Here is a 25,633-nt window from a genome sequence, read left to right as displayed (position 1 = left end):
GGTGGAAGGTAGAGTAGCATGTGTGTGGCTCCTCTGTCTTCACTTTATGATGAAGAGAAGCATCCAGAGGCATTTGCATTGGTCATCTTTTCCTGGAACTACCCACAAGCAGGAATGTATCACATCGCATGGTCTGGACATGGGGTGAAGAGGTCGCCAAACTCTTGGAGTGCAGGTTTCAGCTGGTGGAGGGGATGACGACTCCCTAACACAGCTGTCTCTCCAGTGTGTTTGAGAGCACATCTGCCACTTAGGAGTTTGCTGAGGACATTGTGGAACTGTGGACTGGACGCATTTTCAACTCTTTCAAATTCACTCAGTGGGCCCCTCCCCAGCAGGCTCTGATTGACTACTCCTTGGGCTGTGAAGAGACCCCCCCCCCCCACACCCTGACCTCACCACACACACAGGTCCTGGTATATTGTAATGAGCACTTGGGACCACACTTCTAGCCCCATTTCTGTCACCTCGCTGCTGGGTGAACTTGGGCAGGACCCTTCCCTTTTGGCATTTGGTTCCTTGTCTCTAAACTGGAGATGCGGCTATCTGTGCTGTTTCATGGGGTTGTTGTGTGGAAACTTGAGATGCTGGCAATGAAGTTGTTCTGTGCTATTATTGTCGTTGTTGTCATTGTAATCCCCTGGTCTGTCTGGTACAGACCAAAGTTCCTGTTCCCCTGCTACATCAGCTAGGATGCTTTCAGCTGGCAGCGAGAGAAAACCCTACTAAAAGTGTTTTAGACATGAGGGACACCATTGTTTTGAGAAAGGGCAGTCCAGGCGTGTGTGCCTGATTCAGCGTCTCAATAATGTCCTGAAGGACCTCGTTTCTTTCTGCCTATAACTCCTCTCACATCTCAGTGGCTGGTTTGTGGCTTATGTCTACACCCAAGCCACTCACTGGCCAAGAGAAGGAGACCACCATGGTGGGCTTAGTAGAAGCGGGAGTCAGCCCTTACAGCTTGAGAGGGATGCAGTCTCCACTGAAGGATGAGGCAGCTTAGAAGTGGGCAGATGAAGATGGAATTCTCTTAGCGAGGATGAACCAAACAGTGTCTGCCCCAGTCATGGGAATGTCCTAGCATGATGGTCAACCAGTCTCCAGCCCTGCTTCTGCTCCCTCCCTTATTCCCTCCCTCCCTCCCTCCCTCCCTCACCTCTCCCTTCCTCCATTCCATCCTTGTTCATCCAGCATTTACTGAGGGCTTATTGTGGGCTACCACAGAGTGAGCCCTGGGGATTCTATGGAGATAAGGCGTAGCCATGGCCTTGAGGAGGTCCAGCTGAGTAGGTGCATGAGATAAATATACACCCTGACGTGAAGTGGCGGGATAGGTGCAGGGCAGGGTACAGCTGTGGGAATCCAAGGGGGGATCCAGTGAAGAAGCACATTCCAGCAGAATTGGTGACAGGGGTGAAGGCCTGAAAAGTCTCAGAGCTCATCAACTGCTTGGTCTTCACTCTTGGCTGCAAGGATGGCCCAGAACTCATCACAAACTCCCTGTTCGGTACAGCCAATGGTTCCAGACAGATAGTCAGAGAGAGTCCAGAGACCTTAACTTGCCACAGCTCTCACACCTGGAAAGCGGGTCTAATTCTTCCAACGTTGACTGAATGGATGGAAGGATGAGGAGATAGGTTTGACTGTCCACAGTTAGACATCAGTGTAGGAGGCCTGGCTTCTCACCCCAGCCCCCCCATTGATTCTGTGTGACCTTGAGAGCATCAGGCACCCTGTCTCTGAGCCTCAGCTTCCCTACCTGTAAAATGAGGAAATTGAGTTAGGTGGCACTAGGGGCTCTTCCAGGACTGAATTTCTTCGGGGGTCCCATATTTGGGTCAATATCAACCCCTGCAAAATTATCTTTGGACATCTCCCAACCCTCTGCCACGTGGCCCAGTCCTGAGGAAATAAAGCCAGACTGGGGAGCAGGGCGAAGGCCCGGGGGAGATGGTCTGGGATGCCCAGACAATGGGATCACGTGCCCAGAGGATGCGCTGTCTCTTGGACAGTGGCCCAGGAGCTTCCCTGGCTTCAGCCCTCATTCCTCTTGGTGGAATGATTGTTTCTGGGGTCTTGGCAGCCGACAGGCCAGAGTGACGTGGCCCCAAATGCAGAACCCAAGCCCTGGGAGACAGGCGGGCAGTGGTGACAGCCAATACCAGCTCCAGTCTCCTCCCCTGGGGAGGAGGACTAGACTGGCATTGCCTGGAGGGGACAAAGGGAGGGGACACTCTTGGAGGCTGCCTCTTTCTCCAGCTTGGAGTTCAGGTCAGTTTACTGAAATGCTTTATCCTGGGTGCCGGGAACACAGCAAGGAACGGGATGGAGTATGACTGGTGTATCTGCAGCCCCTGAAATTGGGCCTGCCGCATGGCACGTGACCGACGAATCATTGTTAATGAGGGAGGGTCCTGATGCAGGAGAGAGAGCAGGTGGCTAATCTGGCAAACTTTACTCTCACGCATGTACCCGTCCCTCCCTCCCTCTCTCCTTTCCTTCCTTCCGTCATTCACTCAGCATTTATGGAGTACCTCCTATGTACCAGGCACCATGTTTCGTGCCGGTGTCAGAAACTCAGCAGGGCAACTGCTCATAGCAGGGACCACAACTTGTATTTACCTGTTACCAGTGCCCAGCTCAGGGCCTGATGCACGCCAGCGTCTTCTGATTGCCTGAGCGACCAGGGAACGAATGACTCTGTTATTAGATGTGCACCATGTGCACACATCCTATGGGACATGCAAGCCCGATGTGAAAGGAAGGCCCATCCCGGTGTGCCCAGCCGTGTCAGGCATTGGAAAATTGGGGACTAATACGTGGCATCCAAGTTCTGCTCCCAGTTCTGCGGTACCAGTGAAACAAGAATGAGTTGAGGCAGGACTTCCTGACCTGCATTATCTGCCTGTCTCCTTGCTCATCTCCTCCTGCAAACGCTAGAGAACAGGAAGCACAGCCTGGCACACAGTGGGTCCTCCGGAAGAGCTTGGTGGATGAATCGGTGGAGACTGATACCAGGGCAGTGTACAACCCTCTTTTTGCAGGCAGACTTCATCTAGTGATTTAGTCAAACATTTATTGAGCCCCTACTAAGTGTCCATCATGGAGGCTATTGAGATCAACAGTTTCTCTCAAGGCAGATGCGCCCCAGAGAGCAATGGGTCCATGGCTGCTCCGCTTGGGCAGAAAGTAAACTATGTGCCTTGGAAAGTCCTCACCAGGCCGGGAATTCCTATCCTTCTGCCTCGTCCCCAAAACATCTCCATGGGCCTGCAGGCGGTGTCCACCCAGTTCCCAGGCTCATCGCCTTCTGCCCCTTTCTGGCTGTCTGGTGAGCACCCCATCCCTTTCACAGGGTGGGTAATTGCTCAGTCAGTGTCTTCTGGATCCAACTTTCATGAAGACTGTTTGTGCCCAGTCGCTGGTGCTGTGCCAGGAACCTACTTGGCAGGAAGACTGGGTGTGAAGAGGCAGTGGAGGCAGGAAACAAGGTCCTATCCCTAGAGTTCTTAACAGTGTCCATATCTGCTCTTTTCAGCTGACCACGAACTCCTGGAAGGCCATGAGCCTCGTTTCTCTTCCAACCTAGGAAAACGCAGGTAGCCCTCAATAATTAGTTACTGCATTGGATTGAATATTTACAGCAGTCTGCTACTCCCGAGCTCAAAGGGCACATGCTGGGGATCATGTTCAATGCACCTATTTGACAGACGAGGAGAGTAGTGAGGCTCAAAGGGGACACCATCAATCTTTGTGGGCTTTGGGGGGTTTCCCATGGGTCTTTTGGGCTTCTCTCATTAAAGCAAGGCTCCCTGGGGCTCACCATTGCATACTCAGATTTGGGAGTGAGATTTGGAAAGAGCTTAGAATTCAGCCACTGACCTGCTGCCTGATCTTTGAGGAAATACGTCCCCTTGTCTGGAAATGTCTTTCTGGCCACTAAGTTGCACATCATCACCCACACGGCGCAGTGGGGAGAACTGGATGGTTTCTTCACTGGGCTCCCCTCACTCGTCCTCCAAAACCAGCCTGAAATCTGCTCCCACCATCTGGGCCCTTTTGTGACTCTTTCACTTGAGCTGTCTTCCCCAGTGGCTGCATGTTTATCCAACATACACTTCGGGACCCAAAGGCCACCTCCTCCTGGGAGCCTTCCTTGGTTTCTCTTCATCCATTAGTCTGCTTGACAATTCAATTCATCTGTACCTCTCTGATAGCATCTATCACATTCTTCTTGTGTTATCTTTATGTGATTGCAGGGGATTCTCTGTGACATGGCAGTGTCTGATGTCTCCTATCCAGGCCCCCTTCCTTGACCCAAGTTGCTGACCACATTACAAATATGTGTGCCCAGAAAGCAGGACTATGTACAAATTTCTTTGTTTTCACTCCATAGTGGCAGACCCTCTTCCCCCAGCTTTGTACTGGGGTTTGCACACTGTAAGAGTTAAAGAAATTCATTTAAATTATTAATGGTTTGAGCATCTATTGTATCCCAGGCTCCATGCTGGGTGTGGGGACACAGTTAGATCTGACCATGACAATACCATGTGACGTGTGCTACAATACGGGTGTGGAGCAGAGCTTTGAGCTGCACCTAAAAGGACAGAGAGTCTGTGAACAGGCAGAAAGGGGGTTTCGGGGAGAGAACAGCCTGGGAGGAGACAGCATGGACAAGACCTTGAAATACGCCAGCTTTTCCAGAGCCTGGGTCCAGGCATCAGAGAGAGTGGAGCTCACTGCGAAGAATATGAAGTTGGAGAGGCTGGCAAGGGTCTGCTCAGAACCCTCTAGCGGCTAAGATTTAAATTATCGTGCTCAGCTGCAAAGACAGGAATCAGACTACCTGGGTTCGAATCCCACCTCCACTACCTAACAGCTTAGTGATCTCAGAATCACTAACCTTAACCTTTCAGAATCTCAGTTTTCTCATTTGTAAATGGAGATAACAGGCCTCCCATAAGCGGTGGCACTTAGAACGGTGCCACACCTGGCTCAGGGGAGGCACGTGAGCTGCAAAATACTGGGGAATGCCAAAAACCCTTAGTAATGGAGCTTTACATTTAAGGGGGGGGCGGCAAAAAACCTCTAAGTAATCAAGATACATAATATTTTAATGCAATACTTTAAAAATGTCAAAAACATATCCCCCAAAATCCACGATGAACAAAATACCAAAATTGTAAATAAACGCAGGATCTCCCTAGTGCAAGGGATGCGGCTCAAAATACATCAACGATTATCGGACTGGGAGTTCGCAGCCTTCAAGAGCCGTGGACTTCTGAAAACCTGAAGAGAACCGGTGGCCCCTCTCCCCCAGAAGAACGCACAAACAGGCACAATTTGTGCAGATTTTCGGGTGTTCCTGCACTTCTGGAGCTCGGCCAGGTGGAGGTTAAGAGCGCAGCTTCAACGTGGACGTGCCGGGGTGGTTCCATGCGCCGTCCAGCCGCCTGCGGGTTCCCCAGCACCGCGCTGGGCCTCCCTCCTGGCAGTCACCGGTGCTCTGCCCCCTGCAGGAAGCAGCGCGCGGCTACGCGGCTTCTTTTTCTAGCTTGCTTGGCTCGCGCGTCGGCCCTCCCACCCCCTTCGGCTTGGGACTTTTCCTAAAGTTGCTGAAACCAGACACCTTGCTCGACCGAGCCCGCGTGCAGCTACGGTTTAAAAGGCCGCCTTCAGCGCCCCCTCCCCGCCCCCAGCGAAGACTTCAAAAGGCCCGGCGGGCGCCGCGGCCCCTGCACCTATGAACCGCCCCCCGCGCCCGGAGCCCGTGCCAGAGTCCGAGGACGCAGAGCGGCTGAAGTTCGAGCGCAGGCGGACCGGGCGGGTGGCGCAGCCCGGCGCGCCCATGCCCCTCCCGGTGCCTCTGCGCTCCGAGCGCCCGCGCCCAGTTTAGGGAAGGGGACCCCGCCCCCCCGCCCCCGCTCCCGCGCCCGCGCCCGGGGCTGCGGGGACCCATGAATACAAATGCCGTTAGGCGCCCGAGGAAGGACCGACCGTCCAGCCTCGCCTCTAGGGACCCAGTAAGTGGCCCGGGGCTCCTGGAGCGCTGGGGGTACGGGTGTGTGTATGCGTAAAGGTGCGCGCGTGTGGGGAGGGGGTGCACGTGCGAGGAGTGAGTGTGTTTGTGCCCGCGTGCGATGGGCACTAGCGGAAACCTGTGTGCAAGTGGGGGGTAGCGCGCGTGAGTGTGTGCACTTGGGCTGTTACGTGTGCACGTGAAGATATGTATGAGAGGTGTGCACGCGAGTGTGTGCGTTGGGAGGATCTGGCTAGGCTAGGCTAGTATGCATTTGTGCGCGTGTAAGCACTCATGTGCATGCGTCTGCGTGTGTGGAGTCCGGGCGTGCGCCAGAGTCCAGACACCCCAGGGTGTGTTTGTGTGAGCCCAAGAGGAGTGCGTGGCTGTGCCTGCATGTGTGTGTGAGTGTGTGTCTGAGTTTGGAGCAAGTGTAGATATGTGTGGGAATGTGTGTATGCACCAGGGAACAAGTCGTGGAAGTGGAGGCGGAGGGGGATTCTGATGCCAGGGCTCGAACTGGGGTTGTGGATGTGCGAATTTGCCAGGTGTTTGTGACGGCATCAAGGTGTGCAGTTCTGCACTCCCTAGTGGGATCTAAGGGAGCCTTTGGTCTACTCTGGGGTGAGGAGGTAGGTTAAGCTCCCATTTCTTACTGCGTGGAGAGGAGAGAGAGAGGTGACCAACATTGAACAAACGCACCCACTACGTGCCCAGGAAAGTCTGTCCTCCAGGGCGCCCTGAATCTGGGAGGAAAATAGGTGTGTGCATGTGTGTGGTAGAACACTGGTTGTTGTTTTCATGAGAGTCTGGACGCTGAGTCCTAGTCCCAGATCTGTCCCTGGAACTCCGGGTTCCTTTCAACAATAGTATCTGTCCCCTTTCCCCCTCTATCTTTGCCCCCAACTCGGGGACCCCCAGTCTCACGATCTAGAGGTCCCGAGTCTCCGAACTGTGATCATCCCGCTGTACAGTCTTGGCCAACTCTTTCCTCTCTGTGAATCTCAGTTTCCCCATCTTTACAGGGGGGCTGGGGGCGTGGAGTGTCTCAGCGGGACAGTCGTGGGCACGCGGAGGCTGTGTCCCCGGCTGCGGCCGGCAGGGGGCAGCAGGGGGCAGCAGAGGGCGGCCCGGCGCGGGGAGGAGAGAAGGTGGAGAGCCACCGCGGGCCGAGACTTTAAATCGCCTTCATTTCCCCCAAATCCTTCCTTTTCCTCTCCTCCCCCAGGCCGGCGGGGAGGCAGCTTCCACCGCCCTCCGCGCGCCCTCGCCCGGCCTTGCTCTGCCTCCGGGGACCGCCAGCAGCCCGCCTCCAAAAGTTTGAATTTTGTTTTTTTTCCCCTGCTTCTTCTTCCTTTTCGGTGGAAGCAGAGAAGAGCGAGGCAGGGGCGAGCGCGGCGCCGGGACTCCTGGGACCATGGGCCTGGCGCGGGCGCCCGCGGAGCCCCGGCCGCGCCGCCTGCCTGCTCGGGCGCCCCTGGGAGCGGGGCTGCGCTGGGGGCCTGGGGGCCGAGCGCTCTGAGCCCGCCTGGCGCGGCGGGGCGGGGGGCTGGCGGCCCCATGGGGCGCGCCCACACTTGCCCCCCGGGCTCGGGAGCATGAAGTAGGGGCCCGCCATGGGAGCGGGATCGGCGCGGGGGGCCCGAGGCACAGCGGCGGCGGCGGCGGCGGCGCGCGGGAGGTGAGTACCGGCTCGGGGACGCCCCCTCCCCAGCTTCTAGCGGCTCCGGAGGCGGGGGTTCCCCGCCGCGCGGGACGCTTCCAGCGGAACGTCAGCTTCCTGCTCCTTCCTTCACCCCTGCGAGGCGGGCCGCCAAGGGTTAAAGCGGGCAGCGCCCCCGGCCCGGCGAGGGTTGGCGAGAGCGCTGCCCGCCCTTCCCTGCCTGGCGCGGCTGCCCGATCGCCTTGGGGCGGGGGCCGAGCTGGGGAGGGTCCCATGCAGAACCAGCCCCGGGAATCGGGATTGGGGGGTGGGGGTGGCGCCTGGAGCGGCGGGCGGGCGCGGGAGGGGGGGCGGAAGAGGGCTTTTTGGATGCTTGGGGGAGGGGGGGATCTCCATTTCTGACTGTCTCGGTGTGTTCCAGTGTCCGTGTCCACAGGTCCCGAGCCTGTAAGTCTCCGTTTCTGTCGGTTCTCGGGAAACTTGTCTACAAATTTCTAGGGCTGCGGGTCTCGGTTTCTGCTGCTGTCTCAGTGTCTGTGTGTCTTTGCACGTCCCCTGTTTCTGGAAATCTCCGCATGTGTGTCAGTCTGTTTGGGTCCGTGTGTCTCAGTGCTTCCCTGCTTGGGGAGGGGCGGGGGGTGGTCCTCAATTCCTGTCCTGCGTGTGAGAGAGGAAAAAGTGAGAGCCAGCATGTCAGGGCATAAAGGGCCCTGGGAGATGACTAATTCGAACCCCTCGTTGCACAGATGTGAGACTCAGGGCCAGAGAGGGGCAGGGAATCTCCAAGGAGGGGCTGGGACCCAGAGGCTCTGATTCCCAGCCTGTGGAGTAGGAGTTGTAAAGGAGTGAGCACGTACCAGAGGGAGTCACCGCGTGTGGGTGTGTGTGGCAGTGGGCAGGATGGGAGCAGCCCCTCAGGACCCAGAGAAGCGCAGAACTTGCTCCCTGTCCGTCCTGCCCCCAGGACCGGAGGACATTCCCAAGACGCTGGTCAGGGCTGTAGCTCCGCCCTTGGCCACCATGCCCTGCCCCCTCTGCGCTGGGATCAGGGGGGTGATGCCTCCCCCTCTCTTTCCCATGTCTTGGAAAAAGTGGGCTGGCTGAGATTCCCCTGCCCCTCACCCCCCCCCCCCACACACACACAGCACCAGTAAGCACACTGCTGACTCATTTTCTCCAGAAGACCCTGTGCCAGGGCAGATGCCAGCGGTTGGGTAGAAAAGTGGTGCCAGGCAAGCGCCCCACAGTGGGGCCCAAGCTTTAGGTAAGTGGGCAGTGACACTGTTTGCGGCCCAGCCTCTGCCTCCCTAACCACTGCGGTGCCCCAAACCCTGCGCCCTCTGGCCTGCTGCGTGCCTCCTAGCTTTGCTCCCAGCCCAGCTTCCATGACACCGTTACGGAGCATCCCCGGCCTCTCTTTCGTTCCCCTTCCTCCCTGTACTCAGAACACTCTTCCTCCCTCGTGCTTCCGTAAGCCTGCCATCCGCAAGGCTCAACTCAACAGCCATCAGCACCCCTGATGCCGCACTGGAGGGGGCTTGCCCTCCAAATGTAACCCACGGTCTGTCCCTCCCTGAGCACACTCCGCCCATTACTTTGTTGGCATAGGCTCTTCCTCCCCCTCTGTGTTCAGGGACCCTCTGGATACCCCACAACCTGCCTGGCACACGAAAATGCCATTTCGGTTGATGGCGGAAATGGAAGCAAAACATAAACTCACACCCATGGGCAGAGAGGGCACTTCAGTCAAGCCGTGCGAATCCTGCCTCTGCCCTGTGAGCTGGGGCAGGCACCTCGTCTTTCTGCTTCTCCTTTTTCTCATCCCCCCCAAACGGGCATCTTCATTCCCAGCCAGAAGGGTGTTTGTGAGTATTAGTGGGCCTGTGCTTGTAAAAGGCTTTTAGGACGGGGCCTGGCATGTAGTAAGTGCTCAATAAATGGCAGCTCTTACTTATATCGTTATTCACTTCATCTTGAATGGATGTGTGAAACAACTGGAAAATTCTGGGCCGCATCCTATCCAGACAGATGCCCTGTCTGTGTTCCCATGGAAGAGGTGTAAGGTGTGAAGAAAGCCTGGGCGTGGCCAATTCATGGAGGCAGGTGGGACAGGTTCATCCCCCTTCTCTTTCCTGTGGTCCTCTGGCTGCATCCTTACCAGCTTGCTCCGTGGGATAACAGCCAAGCCCAGAGACCACGGGGCTGCTTTCCTTGTGTTTCTGTGCCCTGGGTCTCAGCTCAGAGCTCACAGTGGATGTTCAAGTTGTGTGGGTCTCTGAGCGCCTGTACGTTCTCAGGTAACAAGGAAAGAGGAAAAACCATGCACACCAGCTGCAGGCTCTTGCCGGCCTCGTGGTCCAGGAGTAACCACGCTAGGTGTATTGGCAGAGGGCTTTGTGCAGGAGAAAGGAACACCTGGGTTCCCTTCTTGGAGGGCCGTGTGGCCGGGCTGTGTCTTCAAGGTCAGGCTCCCTAACTCGTGGCTCCCGTTTCGGCCGCCTTCTGCCGTCTCTGGCCGCTGAGCTCTGGTCTTCCCTACATTCTTGAGCCCTGGCTTCGCCCAGCCAAGGCCCACGAGTCAGCGGTGAAGACAGAAGTCTGAAAGAACAAAGCTCTGAGCCAGTGCAGGCACTAAACGTTATTAGCAGTGGCCTAAACAGGATTGGAACGGGAGCAAATGAATCGGCAGGACCTCCCTCTGGGAGCCAACTTTCCAGGCCTGGAGCTTACTTAGATGGCTGTTGGCTCCCCAGGCTGCATCTCTGTTCCTGTTGGTGAAGGCTGGGACTCTGATGTCTGGCAAGTAGGAAGTCCCTGTAAGTCTCCGATTTCTTCTCCATGGGAGACGAGTCAAGCGAAAAGGACTGTCTTCTAGGTGGTAGAGTCAGATGATGTGGGTCACTGACATGCCGTGTGGCTTTGGGCAAGTCACTTCCCCTCTCTGGGCCTCAGTGGCCCATCTCTATAAAGAGGGGCTGGGACTAGAGTCTGGCCTCTAAATGATCTCAAAGGACCTTCTCCCACTCTATACTCCCGTGCTATACTTCGGCAGTTTCTGGGTCAAGTGCACACAGAATCCAGATCTGAGAGGGTCAGTTGCATTTGTTGAGGTGAATGAAAGGGAGACAAATATTTTTGTAACAGGCCTTTTCAGAGCCGAAATTCTCGAGTTAGAAACCGCGGTGTTAGGAAGCTTAATTGAAGAGAAGATTCCCATCCCATCTCCCCTGTGAGTCTTCTTTCTCCTGACCTTTAGGGATTACAGATATTGCCCCCAATACGTCCTCTTATTCTCTAGAGGGTGGTCACCTTGGCATAACCCCAGCAGGAAAAACTGACCGAGAAGGATGTGCGTGGTTCTTGCACCTTCTCCTCTCCACCTGGCCTCTCTTTATCAGCTTGGGGAGCGTCCTAAGAAGGGCTGATGTGACGACACAGGGAGAGACTCAAGGAGTGAGAGCTGGTGCCTGGAAAGGGCTGGGAAGAGAGGAGACCGGAAGGAAATGGAACAGAGACTAGTAAGGTTGCAGGAACACTGGAGAGCTAGGGGCAGTGTCTTCTGAGGAGGCATTCTCAGGAAAAATGAGTTCCCTGGTCCTCTACGTTCAGGCACTGCTGACCGACGGAAAGTGCAGTGAATTTCCTTATTGCAGACTTCTCAGAGCCTTTGCTATGCAGCTGTGCTTTGGAACTACCAAGACTGGGATGTAGGAGATGGCTCTTCCCCACTACATCTGGCCACAGTTTCCTGGAGTAGCTACTTGGTGGGTGTGGGAAATAGTACTGAAGAGCTATGTCCCCAGAGTCTTCCCATGGTGACCTTGAGGAAGCACCTACCGTCCCTAGGCCTCAGTTTTTGTCAAATCCAAAGCTGCCTATGACTGTTCATCACGGCTGATGTGTCTGCCAGTTTGCTTCAAGCGGGCAGGTCATGCCAGGAGGGCCAGCCTCTACCCTTCTCCCGAGACAAGACCAGGGCCGCTAGGCACTGACCTTTAGTTACTGCTAGTGATGCGCTGGAGGTGAGGCCCGTGGAGGCAGGGAGGACAGGCCCTGTGTAAAAGGCATTCTCACAGCAGTGGCAGCAGATTGGAGAGGATGAGGAGGGAGCAAGGATTATCCAGGAGCATCCCTGGAAAATGTCAGAGGTGGGGTGGGCCTGCTGGAGTTAAAGCTTTGGGAAGATACTTTGTGAAGTCCAGAGTCCTGTAATACCAGGTAACATTCGTTCCTTCTGCAAAAATACTCTGAACACTTACTACATGCCTGCCAGGTGCTGGGAAAACAAGAGTGAATAAGACAGATGTGGTCCCTGCCCTGCAGGGACTTGGGCTAGAAAGGGAAACAGAGAAATAGACAATGACCACACATGGGATACCTGGTGACGTATGTGCAGCAGGCTCCGGGAAATGACACCCAGGCTAGAATCTAACACATGAGTGGAAACTGACCAGGCAAAAGAGTAGTGTCTAGAGCGCTTCAGATTAGCATGTGCAAAGGCCCAGAAGCGGGAGAAGGCTTTCAAGGGACCGTCAGCGTCTGAGTGCTGTTTGAGCTAGTTCACCTTATGCTCTGAGTAACTCTCAATTGAACAGCGCTTAAACAGTGAGGGGAGTTATTACCTCCCATATCAAGAGGCCCAAAGGAAAAGCAGTAATAGGGTTGGCCAATTCAGCATCTCAAGTGTCATCAGACACCCACTATTTTTCCATTCTGCCGTCCTCACACGCTCGTGCAGCTTGTTACCTCATGTGCACAAAATGGCTGCAGCAGCAGGTCCTCACTCAACAACATGCAAAGGCCAGAGGAAAACCTTTTCCATGTCCCTTTGAAATTCTTTCTTAGAGGCCCTGACAGGCATCCCTCACACCTCATTGGCCACCTTTGGGTCACATATGCATGCCTAAGCCAGTCACTAGCATGGCAGATTCCCAGAGTGGGCTTAGACTTATCCAGATTCATCCAGTATCCTCTGAAGTTCAGGTCTCCCTGAACTAGCAGAAAGGGGGATGGCTGTGGGTAGGTAACCATCAGTGTCTTCCACAGTGTCCAGGTCAGGATTACCATCGATCCTAATTGCAATGAAATTGGAGTACTTGGTATTAAATCAGAGGGTGTTTTCCAAGGCTCCCAGGGAGCTGGGAAGACCCCGGGACTCCAGACATCCACTCTGGCAGATGGGTTTCCTGGATTACGTGATTCCCCAGAAGCACATCATCCTAGGCTTTCTCTTGGAAATGGATCCTGGGCCCACGTGTCCCAGCCTTTGCCCTCACCACCCGCCTGTCGGGGCTCTCTCTGCCTGCATCCTAGCTGGCCGACTCTGGCCACGTGCCGCCCTCCCCTTTGCCTGCCTCGGGATCAGATGCCCCGGTGGCTTCGGGTGTCGCCAGTGGCTGCTCCCACAGGAAGGTGAGATCGGATCACTGCCTCTGCCCATCTTGGCAGGATCCCCTGAGCAGAGCATTAACCCTTCCGGGCCCCAGAGTGCAGGGACAGCAGGGTTGGTCTAAGAATAAGAAGCACTTTGGTGGCTGGCAACAGGCCGAGCCCTTGACATGCATGAGCTCATTTAATCCTCACGCCTGACTTGCGAGATAGGGAGTGTCAGCCGAGTTGCAGAGGAGGAGACAGGCTCAGGGAGGCGGAGGGACTCATCCAGGGTCATACAGCTGGTAAGCAATGGGGCCAGGTTTGCACCCGTGGGGGCCTGACTCCCCGTCGTCTCCTCTTCTCTCCTTCCCTCTCTCCCATTTCCTATCAGCATGAAGCCGGTAGGCAGATTCCTTAGCACACACTGGTCCTGGCTGAGGGGTCTTCTCCTGCCCTCTGCCGTGAGTCTGGACACTGAGTTCTCATCTTTCCTGCCCTTTGAGAAGTTTACCTGTCATCTAAGCAGAGCAGTCTGGTCTTCCCACTGACCTTTCAGCCCTGGCTCTGCTGCCCACTGGGCCTCAAGATGTTGAGGCCACAGTACAGATGGAGAGACTGAGGCCCAGAGACGGGGAGTGGCAGGGGCTGTTCCCTCGTTGCCCAGTGAGTCAGCGGCAGATTTTGAGCTGGACCCTGGGTCTCCTGACGGCCCAGGGCAGGGCTTCCTGCCTACTAGTTCCCGCCCGGTGACCTTGGTTTATTGATCTGTGAAAAGCGAGGTTGTGTTTGTACTGTGTAAGCAGGTCCTGCCCCAAGAGGCTGTGCCTGGACCCCCGGGAGCGTGGGCTGGTCCGACGGGGTCCTGGAGCCTGTGCCTCGCTTCCTGCCTCCCCTGGGCGGGACTGGGGTGGGACTGGGGCTGGGTGATCCACTCCCAACTCCCTGGCTGGACCTGGACGTGAGAGGTGGAAGCTGATGTCACATCTGCTTGTGTCTCCTGGTCTCTAGGGGGTTTCTCTTCACCTGGATCTTAGTCTCCCTTGCCTGTCACCTGGCTTCCACCCAAGGAGCTCCTGAAGGTAATTCTCTCTTCTCTTTGTCCAGGGGGAGACAAAGGAGGACAGAAGGGATCTGAGAATGCAGGGGTAGGAGACATCAGTTCCCCTAATTGGAACTCAGTGCCTCGACTTTCTCATCAGTAGAATGGAGCCAGTCATTGGCAAATTTCTCTCCGTTTGATGTTTTGTGAAGGGCAGAAAGGGCTCAGTGCAGAAATGTGGAAAGGTGATGCTTTTGTTCCTCCCCGGGGCAGAATGTAAGTTACTTTGGGTCAGTAAGCTGCAGTTGTCCCTCTGTCCAATGGGTACCCCCAAGAAGTGCTGACAAGAGGCACGAAGGCCACAGCCATCACTGCCCACGCCTGTGATCCGCCCTCCCCTTCCCGTGAGATGCCGCTTTTTCCCCCTATCCCTGAGGAGCTGTCCAGGGGGCCCAGGCAGCGGGAGGCTGGCTACACCACTGCCCATGGAAACTGAAACGTCTCCCACATCTGTTTGTCAAGCGGCCACAATGCCACTTAAAATAGCAGCCCCTCCCCCTCCTCCACGCCCGCCCAGCACGGGCAGGCGGCCGGGCACTCCCAGAGCCCCTGTGGCCTGACCTGGCCACCGGGCGGGGATTGGGCCCCTGGAAGGGGAGGGCTGTGCCCGGAAGAGACTCCTGCTGCCCAGCCACATTTTGTGCAAATGTCATATTTTCCGAGCTTGCTCTTTCCGCCACAGAGTAGGTGAACAGCTGTCCAGAGTCCTGAGTCAGGCACTAGGGGGGTGGTGAGGAGAGGCTGGAGCAGTGTGGAGCCCGGTTTACGTAATAAAGGGATCTTGCTGCGGCCAGCTGGCCGGGTCCCTCCATCTTGGTTTTGGGCTGAATTCATTTCCCTGTCCCCCAGCTCCTCTCCCCTGATGGCATTCTTAATGTGTCTCCACCCTGCCTTCCAACCAGTCTAGGGGCTCCAGCGCAGGATAGGATAGCGTAGTGACGAAGGAAGGACAAAGACCCGGGGGCCAGCTGGGCCTTTTATTATAAGCTGTGTGACCTTGGGCAAGTGACTATCGCTCAGTTTTCTGACCCTCCTCTGTAAAATGGGGATAATAAACAGTACCCGCTGTATAAATGATTGAGAGAATAGAGAGAGATAACCCGTATAAAGCACATAGTAAGTGCTCAGTAAATGTTAGTTCTTCTTACTATTGTTAATTATATACTACCTGACAAGTTTGGGCAAGAGCGGCCCTTCTCTATCCCCGTGGAGCCCACAGTGGTCAGAGGCTCCCGGAGGCTTAGCAGTGACCACCTCTGTCAGTTCCAGGTGGCAGAGTTGGGGACTTGGCCCCTGAGCTGCAGGTAGTGTACAGGGGAGGCCTGGAGACTGCCTGGTGTCAGCTTAAAAACCCACGTGGAGGGCTTCCCTGGTGGCGCAGTGGTTAAGAATCCTCCTGCCAATGCAGGGGACACGGGTTCGAGCCCTGGTCCGGGAAGATCCCACATGCCGCGGAGCAACTAAGCCCGTGCGCCACAGCTACTGAGCCTGCGCTCTAGAGCCCGTGAGCCACAACTACTGAGCCCATGCGCCACAGCTACTGAAGCCCGCATGCCCTAGAGCCCATGCTCCACAGCAAGAGAAGCCACCGCAATGAGAAGCCCGCGCACCACAACTAAGAGTAGCCCCCGCTCGCCACAACTAGAGAAAGCCCGTGTGCAGCAATGAAGACCCAATGCAGCAAAAAAAAAACAAAAACAAAAACAAAACCCCCCTGGAGAGGATGATAAGGGAAACCTCCTCGGTGCCACCTGGCCTGGCCGGTTGTCATCTTCCCTGAGGGAGCGCAAGCGGCTGTAAGTTGCAGGGTGCAGGGAGAGATGTGTGCAGGCCTGAGAGCCCCTCAGGGGCTGCCGAGGTGGGACAGGGGGCGTGACTTTCTGTCATTACAAGTGGCTCCTCCCTTTTAAGTTGTTTATAGTGAGAAGTATCTCACGATAGTAAGAGGCTTTCAGTGATTAAACGTATAAAGTATGCTACTACTCACAGTCCTTAAACAGTGTGGTTTATTTTAGCTTAGGACTTGGGGACAGACAGGTGGGAGAAAGGAGGAGTTTGAAGGGAGGTGAAGGCCCTAGGGTCCTAGGGAAGAATAAGAGTCTTCAATCCAAGCCAACGTGAAACAGCAGCCTACAGCTACAGAGTTCTTAGAACATTCTTAGCACTTTGTGGCCACCTCCAGGTCTGGTTTCCCTTGTCTTTCAGGCAGGGGAACTGAGGCCTGGGGGACAGGAAGAGACTTGGCCAGAGGTACCTGATGCAGGGGTGGGTGAGGATAGATAATAAGGAAGACCTCCATTTCATCTCCCAACACCTCGATGAGGTAGGCACTCTTGCAGCCTCGTTTTACAGCAGAGAGAACGGAGGCTCAGGCTGGACTCACAGGTGCTCTTGTGTGGCTCTAAAGTCCAGCCTTCTGACTCCAGAGCCTGCTATGGAACCATTATGCTGCCATGTTACCAGCACTCAGGTTCTCAGCTTTTTCCAGCCCATTTATCTCTGTCCATCCACCTGTCCATCTCACAGGGGTTGACCTAGGGTCTACTAAGAGCTGGTTGCGTTGAGCCCCGTGCACCCCCCTCTTACTCCAGGTGATGAGGGAGAGAGCATTCCACACTCAGGGGTTAGGATGCTGAGCTCAGAGGAGGAGGCCTGAGGACCTTTCCCAGAACCCAGTTCCAGAGGCGGCCTCTCCTTTCCTGCTGAGATGGAGCTCCTGAGCAGGCTTCTGCAGACACTGGCAGCTCAGCCAACTGGAGGAGGTTGAATGACCCGACGAGAGGCAAGGTCAGGAAACCTTTCCATCAACACCCTGGAAGCCCTCCTTTTGCCCTGGCAAGCCCAGTCGGCATAATTACCAGGCGGATGTGACCTGGCCAGGCCACGGTCCCATGTCCAGACGCTTCGCCAGAGGACAGAGTTTGCAGGGATGCCTTGATTACTTCCTCTGCTCTGTCCAAGGCCACACAGGGAGGAAGGGAGTCATTGGAAATGTCCTCTGCCTTCTGTGTAGACAGCAGCTCCCCATGTCTGCTCCAGCCTGAGAGAGACTTTGGGGGTGGGAAGGAGACTGGGTGAAAACGATGGTGAAACTAGTCAAGTCCCCTGGACAGCCTTCCCAAGCTCCGGTGACATGAACATTCCTGTCGTTCCCTCACTTATGGGCCAGCTTCCTGGAGGATATGGCTTTCAAGGAAGAGAGAAGGGGAAACAAACCATGGTGGGCAGGCTCTTATACCCTTAGTTCTAGCATTTGGTGATTATCATTATGTTTAATATTAATAGCTCTCCTTCAAAAGTGCTAATTTTGTGCCAGGCATTTTTTTCCAAGTGCATTCTTATTTAATCTTCACAACGTCCTTCTGAGTTTGGTATTACTATTACCCCATTTAAAAGATGGGAAAACCGAGGCACTGAAGTCACAAGGCTAGTAGGTCGTGGGATTTGAACTCAGGAAGTTTGGCTCCAGAGTCTGTGTTTTTAGCCGCTACAGATGGTCCCTAACTTACGATGTTTCGATTTTATGATTTTTTGAGTTGATGATGGTGCAAAAGTGAAACCGTACTTCGAGTTTTTGATTTTGATCCTTTCCCGGGCCAGCGATATGCAGTATGATACTCTCTCGTGATGCTGGGCAGCGGCAGCCACCGCTCGCAGTCAGCCACGAGACCACGAGGGGAAACAACCAGTACACTTAAACCATTCTGAACCAGTCCAACCATTCTGTTTCTCACTTATAGTATTCAACAAATTATGTGAGATATTCAGCACTTTGTTATAAAGTAGGCTTTGTGTGAGATGATTTAGCCCAGCTGTAGGCTAATGTAAGCGTTCTGAGCCTGTTTAAGGTAGGCTAGGCTAAGTCGTGATGTTCCGTAGGTTAGGTGTATTAAATGCATTTTTGACTTAGGATGTTTTCAACTTACCTTGGCTTTATCGGGATGTAACTGTATCATAAGTAGAGGACGGTCTGCACGTGCAGGATCACGTAGCCAGACGAGGGATTGGTTCCGACTCTGTGCTGTCAGCCACAGCCGTGGGGCAGCAGGTAGCAGCGGGTGGACTGTCCTCACCGTCTGTGCAGCCGGAAGCAGGCCCTGACTGTGTCCTCTCCCCATCTGCCCTCCCTCTCCAGATGTGGACGTCCTCCAAAAGCTGGGCCTCAGCTGGACGAAGGCAGCGGGCGGCCGGAGCCCCCCGCCCCCAGGGGTCATTCCGTTCCAATCAGGATTCATCTTTACGCAGCGGGCCCGGCTCCAGGCCCCCACGGCTGCCGTCGTACCTGCCGCCCTGGGCACAGAGTTGGCACTGGTGCTGAGCCTCTGCTCCCACCGGGTGAACCATGCCTTCCTCTTCGCCGTCCGCAGCCGGAAGCACAAGCTGCAGCTGGGCCTGCAGTTCCTCCCCGGCAAGACAGTCGTCCACCTGGGGCCCCGACGTTCCGTGGCCTTCGACCTTGACGTGCACGACGGGCGCTGGCACCACCTGGCCCTGGAGCTCCGCGGCCGCACCGTCACCCTGGTGACGGCCTGCGGGCAGCACCGGGTGCCTGTCCCGCTGCCTTTCCACAGGGACCCAGCGCTTGACCCTGAGGGCTTGTTCCTTTTTGGGAAGATGAGCCCACACGCAGTCCAGTTTGAAGGTGCCCTGTGTCAGTTCAGTATCTACCCCGTGACGCAGGTCGCTCACAATTACTGTACCCACCTGAGAAAGCAGTGTGGACAGGCTGACACGTACCGGCCCCAGCTGGGACCCTTCCTCCCCCAAGACTCTGGCACACCCCTCACCTTCCAGACCGACCTTGCCCTGCTGGGCCTGGAGAACCTGACCACTGCCACGCCAGCCCTGGCGTCACGGCCAGCAGGCAGGGAGCCCAGGGTGACTGTGGTGCCTGCCATGCCCGCCAAGCCCCTAGGGACCAGCAGCACAGGCCCGCACCAGCCCATCACAGGTGGCGGCCCAGCCCGGACCCTCCTGCCACCTGCCAGGCCGTCAGCCAGCGAAGGGCTGCCTCCCGTGCCCCCAGCCTCTCCCGCCAGTTCCACCAGGCCTGTCCAGCCACTGCAGAAGAGCACAGCCACCAAAATTCCCAAAAGTCACCCCACCAAGCCTTCGGCCCCTTCTCCTTCGATTGCCCCTGTCAAAAGTCCCCGCCCCACCCGGAAGGCAGCTCCGCCTTCCTTCACAAAGGCAGCCCCCCCAACCAAGAAGCCGGTGCTACCCACTTCCCACCCAGTTCCTGACAAAGTCTCCTGTCCCACAGTAAAGCCGATCCAGAGGAACCCTGTAACGCCCAGACCCCCAGCACCCAGCACCCGGCCGCTACCTCCTGCTGCCAGCTCCTCTAAGAAGTCTTTTCCCCCAGTGGTCCAGGCGGAGGCCAAGATGAGCAGTCATGTCAGTGAGCTAGCCCCTGCCCGCACCAACACACACAGACCTCCCCGACCCGCCGTCCTGCCCCCATCACCTGCCCCCAGTCCTAGAGCTTCCGGGACTGATCGGCCACAGGCCACAGCGATGCCTCCCACCCTCGCTCCTGGTTCAGCTCCCACTGGAAGCAAGAAACCCACTGGATCAGAAGCCGCAAAGAAAGTCAGATCCAAGAGCAGCCCCTGGAAGCCCGTCCCTCTTAGACCTGGGAAGGCAGCCAAGGATGTCCCAGTTAACCATCTGACAACTGGGCCGAGCCCCAGGCAGCTGCGGCCCAGCCAGCAGACCACCCCGGCCCCGGTGCTGGCCGCGGCGCCATTCCTGTCCTCCAGCCCCCAGCCCATGAGCACTGGCTCTTCGTTCTTCCACCTGGTGGGACCCACACCTTTCCTGCTGCTGACGGGACCTCCGGGGCCCAAGGGAGACTGTGGTTTACCGGTAAGACTGGCTCAGGTGTGCCTGCTGCCTGGAGCTTGAGCGGGTGACTGGGGCAGGTAGGCAGTTGCTCCTGGTCAGGGCAGAGGAAGTGAAACAGCTTAGAGCAGGGAGCTGCTTACAGGCAGGGCCTTGACTCCATCCCGGGTCCCCCACGCCTCCACCTCGGCTGTATTCATGGTTGCACATCCTGCCCCAGATTTGTGATCCCCTGGGGTGGACTTGGGTCTGGTGGCCCCCTCCAGGTAAGAGCAAACCCTGGGCTTTGGTTAACCCAGGCCCCAAGTCACTCTTTGCTAGCCTCACTGTAAAGGTTGAGCGGCTTAAGGAAAACCACGAACTGACTGGCCCCAGGTAACGCAGTCCCCAAAGACCTGAGCCCTGGAACAGGGTTCCTCCAGCTCACCAGCTTGTCTGCGAGTTTCAGGCAAAGGTCGCACGTGGGTAGGGCTGAGTGTGTTTTCTTTTGCACGTGCAGCATTGTTTACAAATGTTTAATAAGTTATTAATATTTTTTTAAATGTGAGAGATTTCTTCTAAAAGACTGGGTGACCGGCTTTTCTTGGAAGAGGGAGAGATGCAGTGGCCCGTGGGCTGCGGCTGTGTCAGGGCTGCTGCTTTAGACAGGACAGCACCCCCTCCTGTGTGTGCCTGTCCACACGTCTCCTGCTTGGCCTTCAAACCCAGTCCTTTCATCTTGTTTCTGTTACCTGCCTGGCTCCTGTAGACATTTGATTTGTGGCCCCTGGTAGAGGAGTTCGGGGTGAGGAGGGTCAGAGTGAGTCCAAGCAGTCAAGGAAGAGAGAAAGAACCTTCCACGTGCAGGAAACGGTCTCAGGGTCGATGCCTCCGGCATGCCTGGGACTGTCTCCAGGGGCAGCGACCTTTCTGCAGCTGGAGGCCAATTCCTCCGGGTGGGGAATGATAAGATGGAGTTTCCAGAAAGCTCGGGCCTCTGCTCTGTTCTTCCTTGGAGATGACCACCGTGTGGGTGCCTCCTTCCCGGGGCTGGATCGCCCACCAGGCTCCGTGCTTGGGGTTAGGCTCCCCACAATGTGGAGACAGTGGCAGATACTGGGAATTCCCAGGCCTTACAAACACACTTAATGAGTTTTAATAATCATTAGGAATAATATTTATTCAGCCTGTCTCCAAGGGGACCGAGAGCCCGTTTTTATTATAACCATATTGTAGAACTTACGGAAATTGTATGCATTGCTTTGCAATTATGTCAACATTCTGCTCAAGTCCCGTGCTCTGAACTTGGCAGGGTATGGAGTGGGGAGCTGAGCGAAGCAGGAGAAACGCTTTTCACCCCTCCAGGCTACCCAGTCCTACTCAGGCACCAGGTACCTTTGGCCTGTGATAGCTCAGCTTCCCAAGCTGTGGAGGGGTTGGCCTCACTGGCTGTGAGGTCAAAGGGGGTGAAAGGTCCCCCCGCCGAGTGGAGGAGGCCAACCCTGTCCCCCAAGGCTGTGTGTGACGTGGAATGCGGGAGGCCGTGTCCAAGCCAGCAGAACTGGAGCAGAAGCAGGCGTTCAGGGTGTAGACTCTGCCACTGGGCCTTTCGGGTGCCTGAGCCTCGTACTTTCCTCCTGGGCTTTGGTGATGTGGGTCAGCAGGAGGTGAGGCCTCCCGCCAGATCTGGTCTTGAACTTCCCCCCTTATCAAAGAAGGTGCTGGAGTTGACCTGTTCAGGGGATGGGTGCTCAGGGACCATTCAGTTTACCCTCATCATTGGGCGGGTAAGGAGCCTAGACACTGTGTCCAGAAAGGGCCAGGATTCGCTCAGAAGCCACACAGCACGTGGGAGGCAGAGCTGAAGTGTATGCCCCAGCTCCAGACTCCAAGATCAGCACATTCCAGTCCCCGCCCCCCGCCCCCCCACCCCCACCCCCGAGTGTCTGCTCTGAGACCCTAGGACTCAGGGCTGAGAGGCTGAGGGCTTCAGCGCTGTGTCAGGCCCTGTCCTTGGTCTCAAGTGAAGAGTTCAATGTCTAAAAAATCTTCTGTTTCTATACCTATCACGTTCATGAGTTACTTCCACACACGTGGCATCTCCCTTTAGGACCTTGTAGAAACTGATCCAGGAGGGTAGGATGTGTGCACTAACCCCTCCTCTACAGATGAGAGGACCAGGGTTGGGGAGACAAAAGACTTGGCCAAAGGCACGCAGCATGTTCTTGCAGGAGGACCTGGGATGCAGCTTCAGCGAGGACCATGGCTCTTCCTCCTTCTCCAGCCCAGAACAGATGAGGGCAAGAGGGAAGACATCAGTGTGCCCGGGTGCCATCCTGCCTCATGTCCCGTGCTATCCCCTAATCCCACCCTCCCCCCGGCTCGGAACCTAGTCTCACTCCAGTAGGAACCAAGAAGCTTCTAGAAGCTTTGTCCAGTCCGCTGTGGCAAACTGGTGGCGAACTGGTCATTTATATTTCACCAGATATCAGAAATTATTCATTGAGGTGGCATCTTTGAACAGCAGTGACAAGAACTCGTGTTCCTTCTGTTTTCTCTTATCCCCGTCCCAAACCCTCAGATACATTCAGGATCTAACCCCAGCAGAGCAGAAGCTGTGTTGCGCGGGACATGGGGCTTAATTGTCCCCAGTCTGGGCACATGCAGACCTGGGTTTAAATCCTGGCTCCACTCCTTACTAGCTCTGTGGTCCCAACCCACTCTAAGCTTTGGTTTCTGCAGATGGTAATAGCTCCCAACTCCTGTGAGGAAGCCAGTTGAGGAATCTCCAGGGCTGCCTTGGAGTTTTCGATTTGCTGGGTGATTTGGGGAACTTCTTTCCTCTCCCTGGGACTGTCTCCCCTCTATGACCCAGTGTTGGGAGAGCTCCCTTCTTAGAAATGACTGCAGGACCTTTCAGAGCCTGAGAGGGTGTTCAAGGCTGTGTCTGGCCAGTTCTGCATGGTTCTCGAGGGGCACGGGACAGACTGGCAGAGGCTGAGGCAGAGCTGAGGGCCCAGGCCTGCCAGGAGTTGTAGCACTGCGGGAGGGAGCTCTGTGGGAGCCCCAGGAGCAGGGGGAACATGGAAAAGCTGAGCTTGGCCCCGGGTGACTAGGGGCGGGGAAGCTGTGGTTCAGAGGCTGCACAGAAGCTGCACAGAAGCCCCACGCCCAGGAGGAGGCGAGTCAAGGCCTTATTTATTCACGATCAGGCTGCTAGCATTTGCACGCCCTTGCACTTTTTCCAAGCGTCACCTCGGGGAGACCCGGCCGAGCGCCTGGCCCACAGCGGATGCTCCATGACTATCTGGGAGATGAATGAAGGAATTTGATCCTTACGGAAAACAGGTTGTCCTGACACGCAGGCCAGGCTCTTTGAGGTTACACAGATCTTTGCTGCCGGTGGGGTAAGGAGGCGCTTGTAGTGCAAGAGCACACAGACTTTGGATTTGGAATGACCTGGGTTTGAACCATTCCCTTATCCAGCCATCTTTTCATGCTTTCAACAAATGTTGACTGAGTGCCTTCTAAGTACTAGGTGCTGTGTGACCTTTGGCAAGTCACTTAACCTCTCTGAACCTCAGTTTTTGGCCTCTGTAAAACAAGGTTATGGTACCACCTACCTTTCCAAAGTTGTGTGGGTTGTCTGAGATGAGAGGCGTAAAGCACCCAGCTTTAGAATATGGGTTCCAGTGGATGTGTGTGGCTGACTGTTGATGTGCAAATGGTTGAGGTAGGGGCATTGTTGCCCTAAGAGAACCAAGAGGTTCTGGCACAGGAGGGCCTTCATGCCGTTGGCAGTTAGGAATCAGGGCTAGATCTTGAGCAATTCACCCCTTACACTGGTATCATCTAGAATCCAAGAAAACGGAGGGGCATTTTGCTTTGTCTTTGCATGTGATTTTTGAGCTCCTGCTGCGTGCCAGGCTCTGTGCTAAGCAGTTTGTGTGCTGTGTCCTGTGACCCCAGGCAGAGAACAGGGTAATCGAGGAGAGTTTAAGGAAGGCATTATTTACAGAGGTGTTGGCATCATCAAAGGAATCAACAGGGGCTGGAGAAGCACATGGGGTCCAACGTGAATTACAAGGGGAGGGGAAGGTGTTGCTAGAAGCCAGTGAGAGTTAAAGCATGAACAGGGGTCTCGGACAGGAGCTGGGACCAAACTATAGCACAGCAAGGAGGGAGCAGGGAGAGAAATACCCCACCCACCCTCTCCTTTTACTAGAAGAAGAAGTTTCTTGCTGGGGCCTCCCATTGACCAAACTCAGCCAGAAGCAGAGAGCAGGGAAGCCTGGCAGTGCAGCCTGTAGAGGTCAGCTTCCCAGGGCACAGAATGGATCTGGGGAGCAAATGGAGAATAACCAGCACGCGTATACATTATCTTGGGGGAAAAAAAAAAAGGGTATTGTATTCCTATTTTACAGCTGGGAAAACTGAGACCCAGAGGCATAGGGAGATGAGGTAATCTGCTCAAGGCCTGTCCCAGTAGGCCCTTCGCTAGGACAGAGACTGGGGAAAGCTCAGTGCCCTTTGGGCTAGCCTTGGGAATAATCGTGAGCTCAGATAGTTAGAGATGGGAGGGCCTTTTGAGATCTCCTGCCTCCCCCACCAGGCAGCGGGCACTGAGCAGAGGCCCAGAGAGTGAAAGGTCATTGCTCAGGGTCACCTGGCTGTTAGCAGCTCACTCAGGACTGGACTCAGGTCTCCCAGATCCCAGGCCTGCGAAACCTCTCCTTGCCTGCTGCCAGGGGCCATGCCAGCCAGGACTTACTTCCTTCTGCAAGGCTTGGCAGGCGGGCTATTGCAGCTGGACACAAGGGTGGACTTGTTCCGGGGGATGGGGTTCCCCTAGGCCTGACTGTTGGAGGCCAGGACCCTTGGGGGAAGCCCAGAGCGGCTGCTTGGTTGTTTCCATGGCTCTGTTTCCGTGAGCCCCGAGCCCAGGCCTCGTCCACCTCCCCCAGACAGGCCTGCAGCCCCCGCTCCCCTCCCCCTCAGCTCCAGGCCGTCTCAGAGGCCCCGTTGTTTGCAGCGTGGAGTGGAAAAATCCCACCCTGGCCTTGTGAATCATCCCGGAGTCACCCGCTCAGGCTTCAGGCCCTGGAAAGAAATGGCAGCATTTTTCCACTGCACGGTGAGCAGGCAGGGTCTCGGATCAAGCGAGAAGGGCAGAGGGCACCCAGCCTCGCTGCGTGTGGGAGGGTCAGGCCTGCCTGGGGCCGCAGCTGGGCTGCTGGGCTGCCATGTCGAGGCGTCCTGCTGTGAACTGACATCACCAGGCGGGGCCGTGGGTCCTGCCTGGCACTTAGAGTCTGTTTTGCAGATGTCAAGGATGAGGTCAGACTCCAGGCTGGATGCCCCCGTTCCTGGGGCAGGAGAAGTGCCAAGAGGGTGTGTCCAGGCCACTGCAGTGGTGGCTGTCCCAGGGTCCACCAGGGAGCTACACCCCACGGAGACTGTCTCTCCCTGGAGCCCTGCACCAGCCTTCACCCCTCCGGGCCTTGGCCACCTTCTCTGGGAGATGGACGTGATCTCACCGTTTCTCTCCCACTGGAAAACCTAGAGGAGGAAATCACCACAGAAATTCAGGGAACGCCAGGGTTGGGAAGGTTCTGGGATAGTCATTTCACAGATGCCCACACAGGGGAAGGGACTT

The 25,633-nt window shown here is 55.9% G+C and overlaps 1 protein-coding gene across 16 annotated transcripts in view; it reads left to right on the top strand.

The window, feature by feature from the left end:
- The first annotated feature begins 7,229 nt into the window (after positions 1-7,229).
- COL27A1 (collagen type XXVII alpha 1 chain) overlaps positions 7,230-25,633 on the top strand; it is a 143,734-nt gene continuing 125,330 nt past the window's right edge. For 13 of the 16 annotated variants that reach the window (XR_004350296.1, XR_004350298.1, XR_004350297.1 and 10 more), the window contains exons 1-3: positions 7,231-7,700; positions 14,064-14,134; positions 18,290-20,022. Coding sequence is in view for 8 of the 16 variants with exons in the window: in XM_032634403.1 (XP_032490294.1) it covers positions 7,636-7,700; positions 14,064-14,134; positions 18,290-20,022 (1,869 nt within the window). In the remaining 8 variants the exon portion in view is untranslated. Of the gene's footprint in view, positions 7,701-14,063; positions 14,135-18,289; positions 20,023-25,633 lie in introns of all 16 variants that reach the window. The other 3 variants (XR_004350303.1, XM_032634402.1, XM_032634401.1) reach the window with 3 other exon arrangements.

The sequence above is a fragment of the Phocoena sinus genome, chromosome 6, assembly GCF_008692025.1.
Source record: "Phocoena sinus isolate mPhoSin1 chromosome 6, mPhoSin1.pri, whole genome shotgun sequence".
Classification (NCBI taxonomy): Eukaryota; Metazoa; Chordata; class Mammalia; order Artiodactyla; family Phocoenidae; genus Phocoena; species Phocoena sinus.
This window is presented reverse-complemented; position numbering and strand designations above follow the sequence as displayed.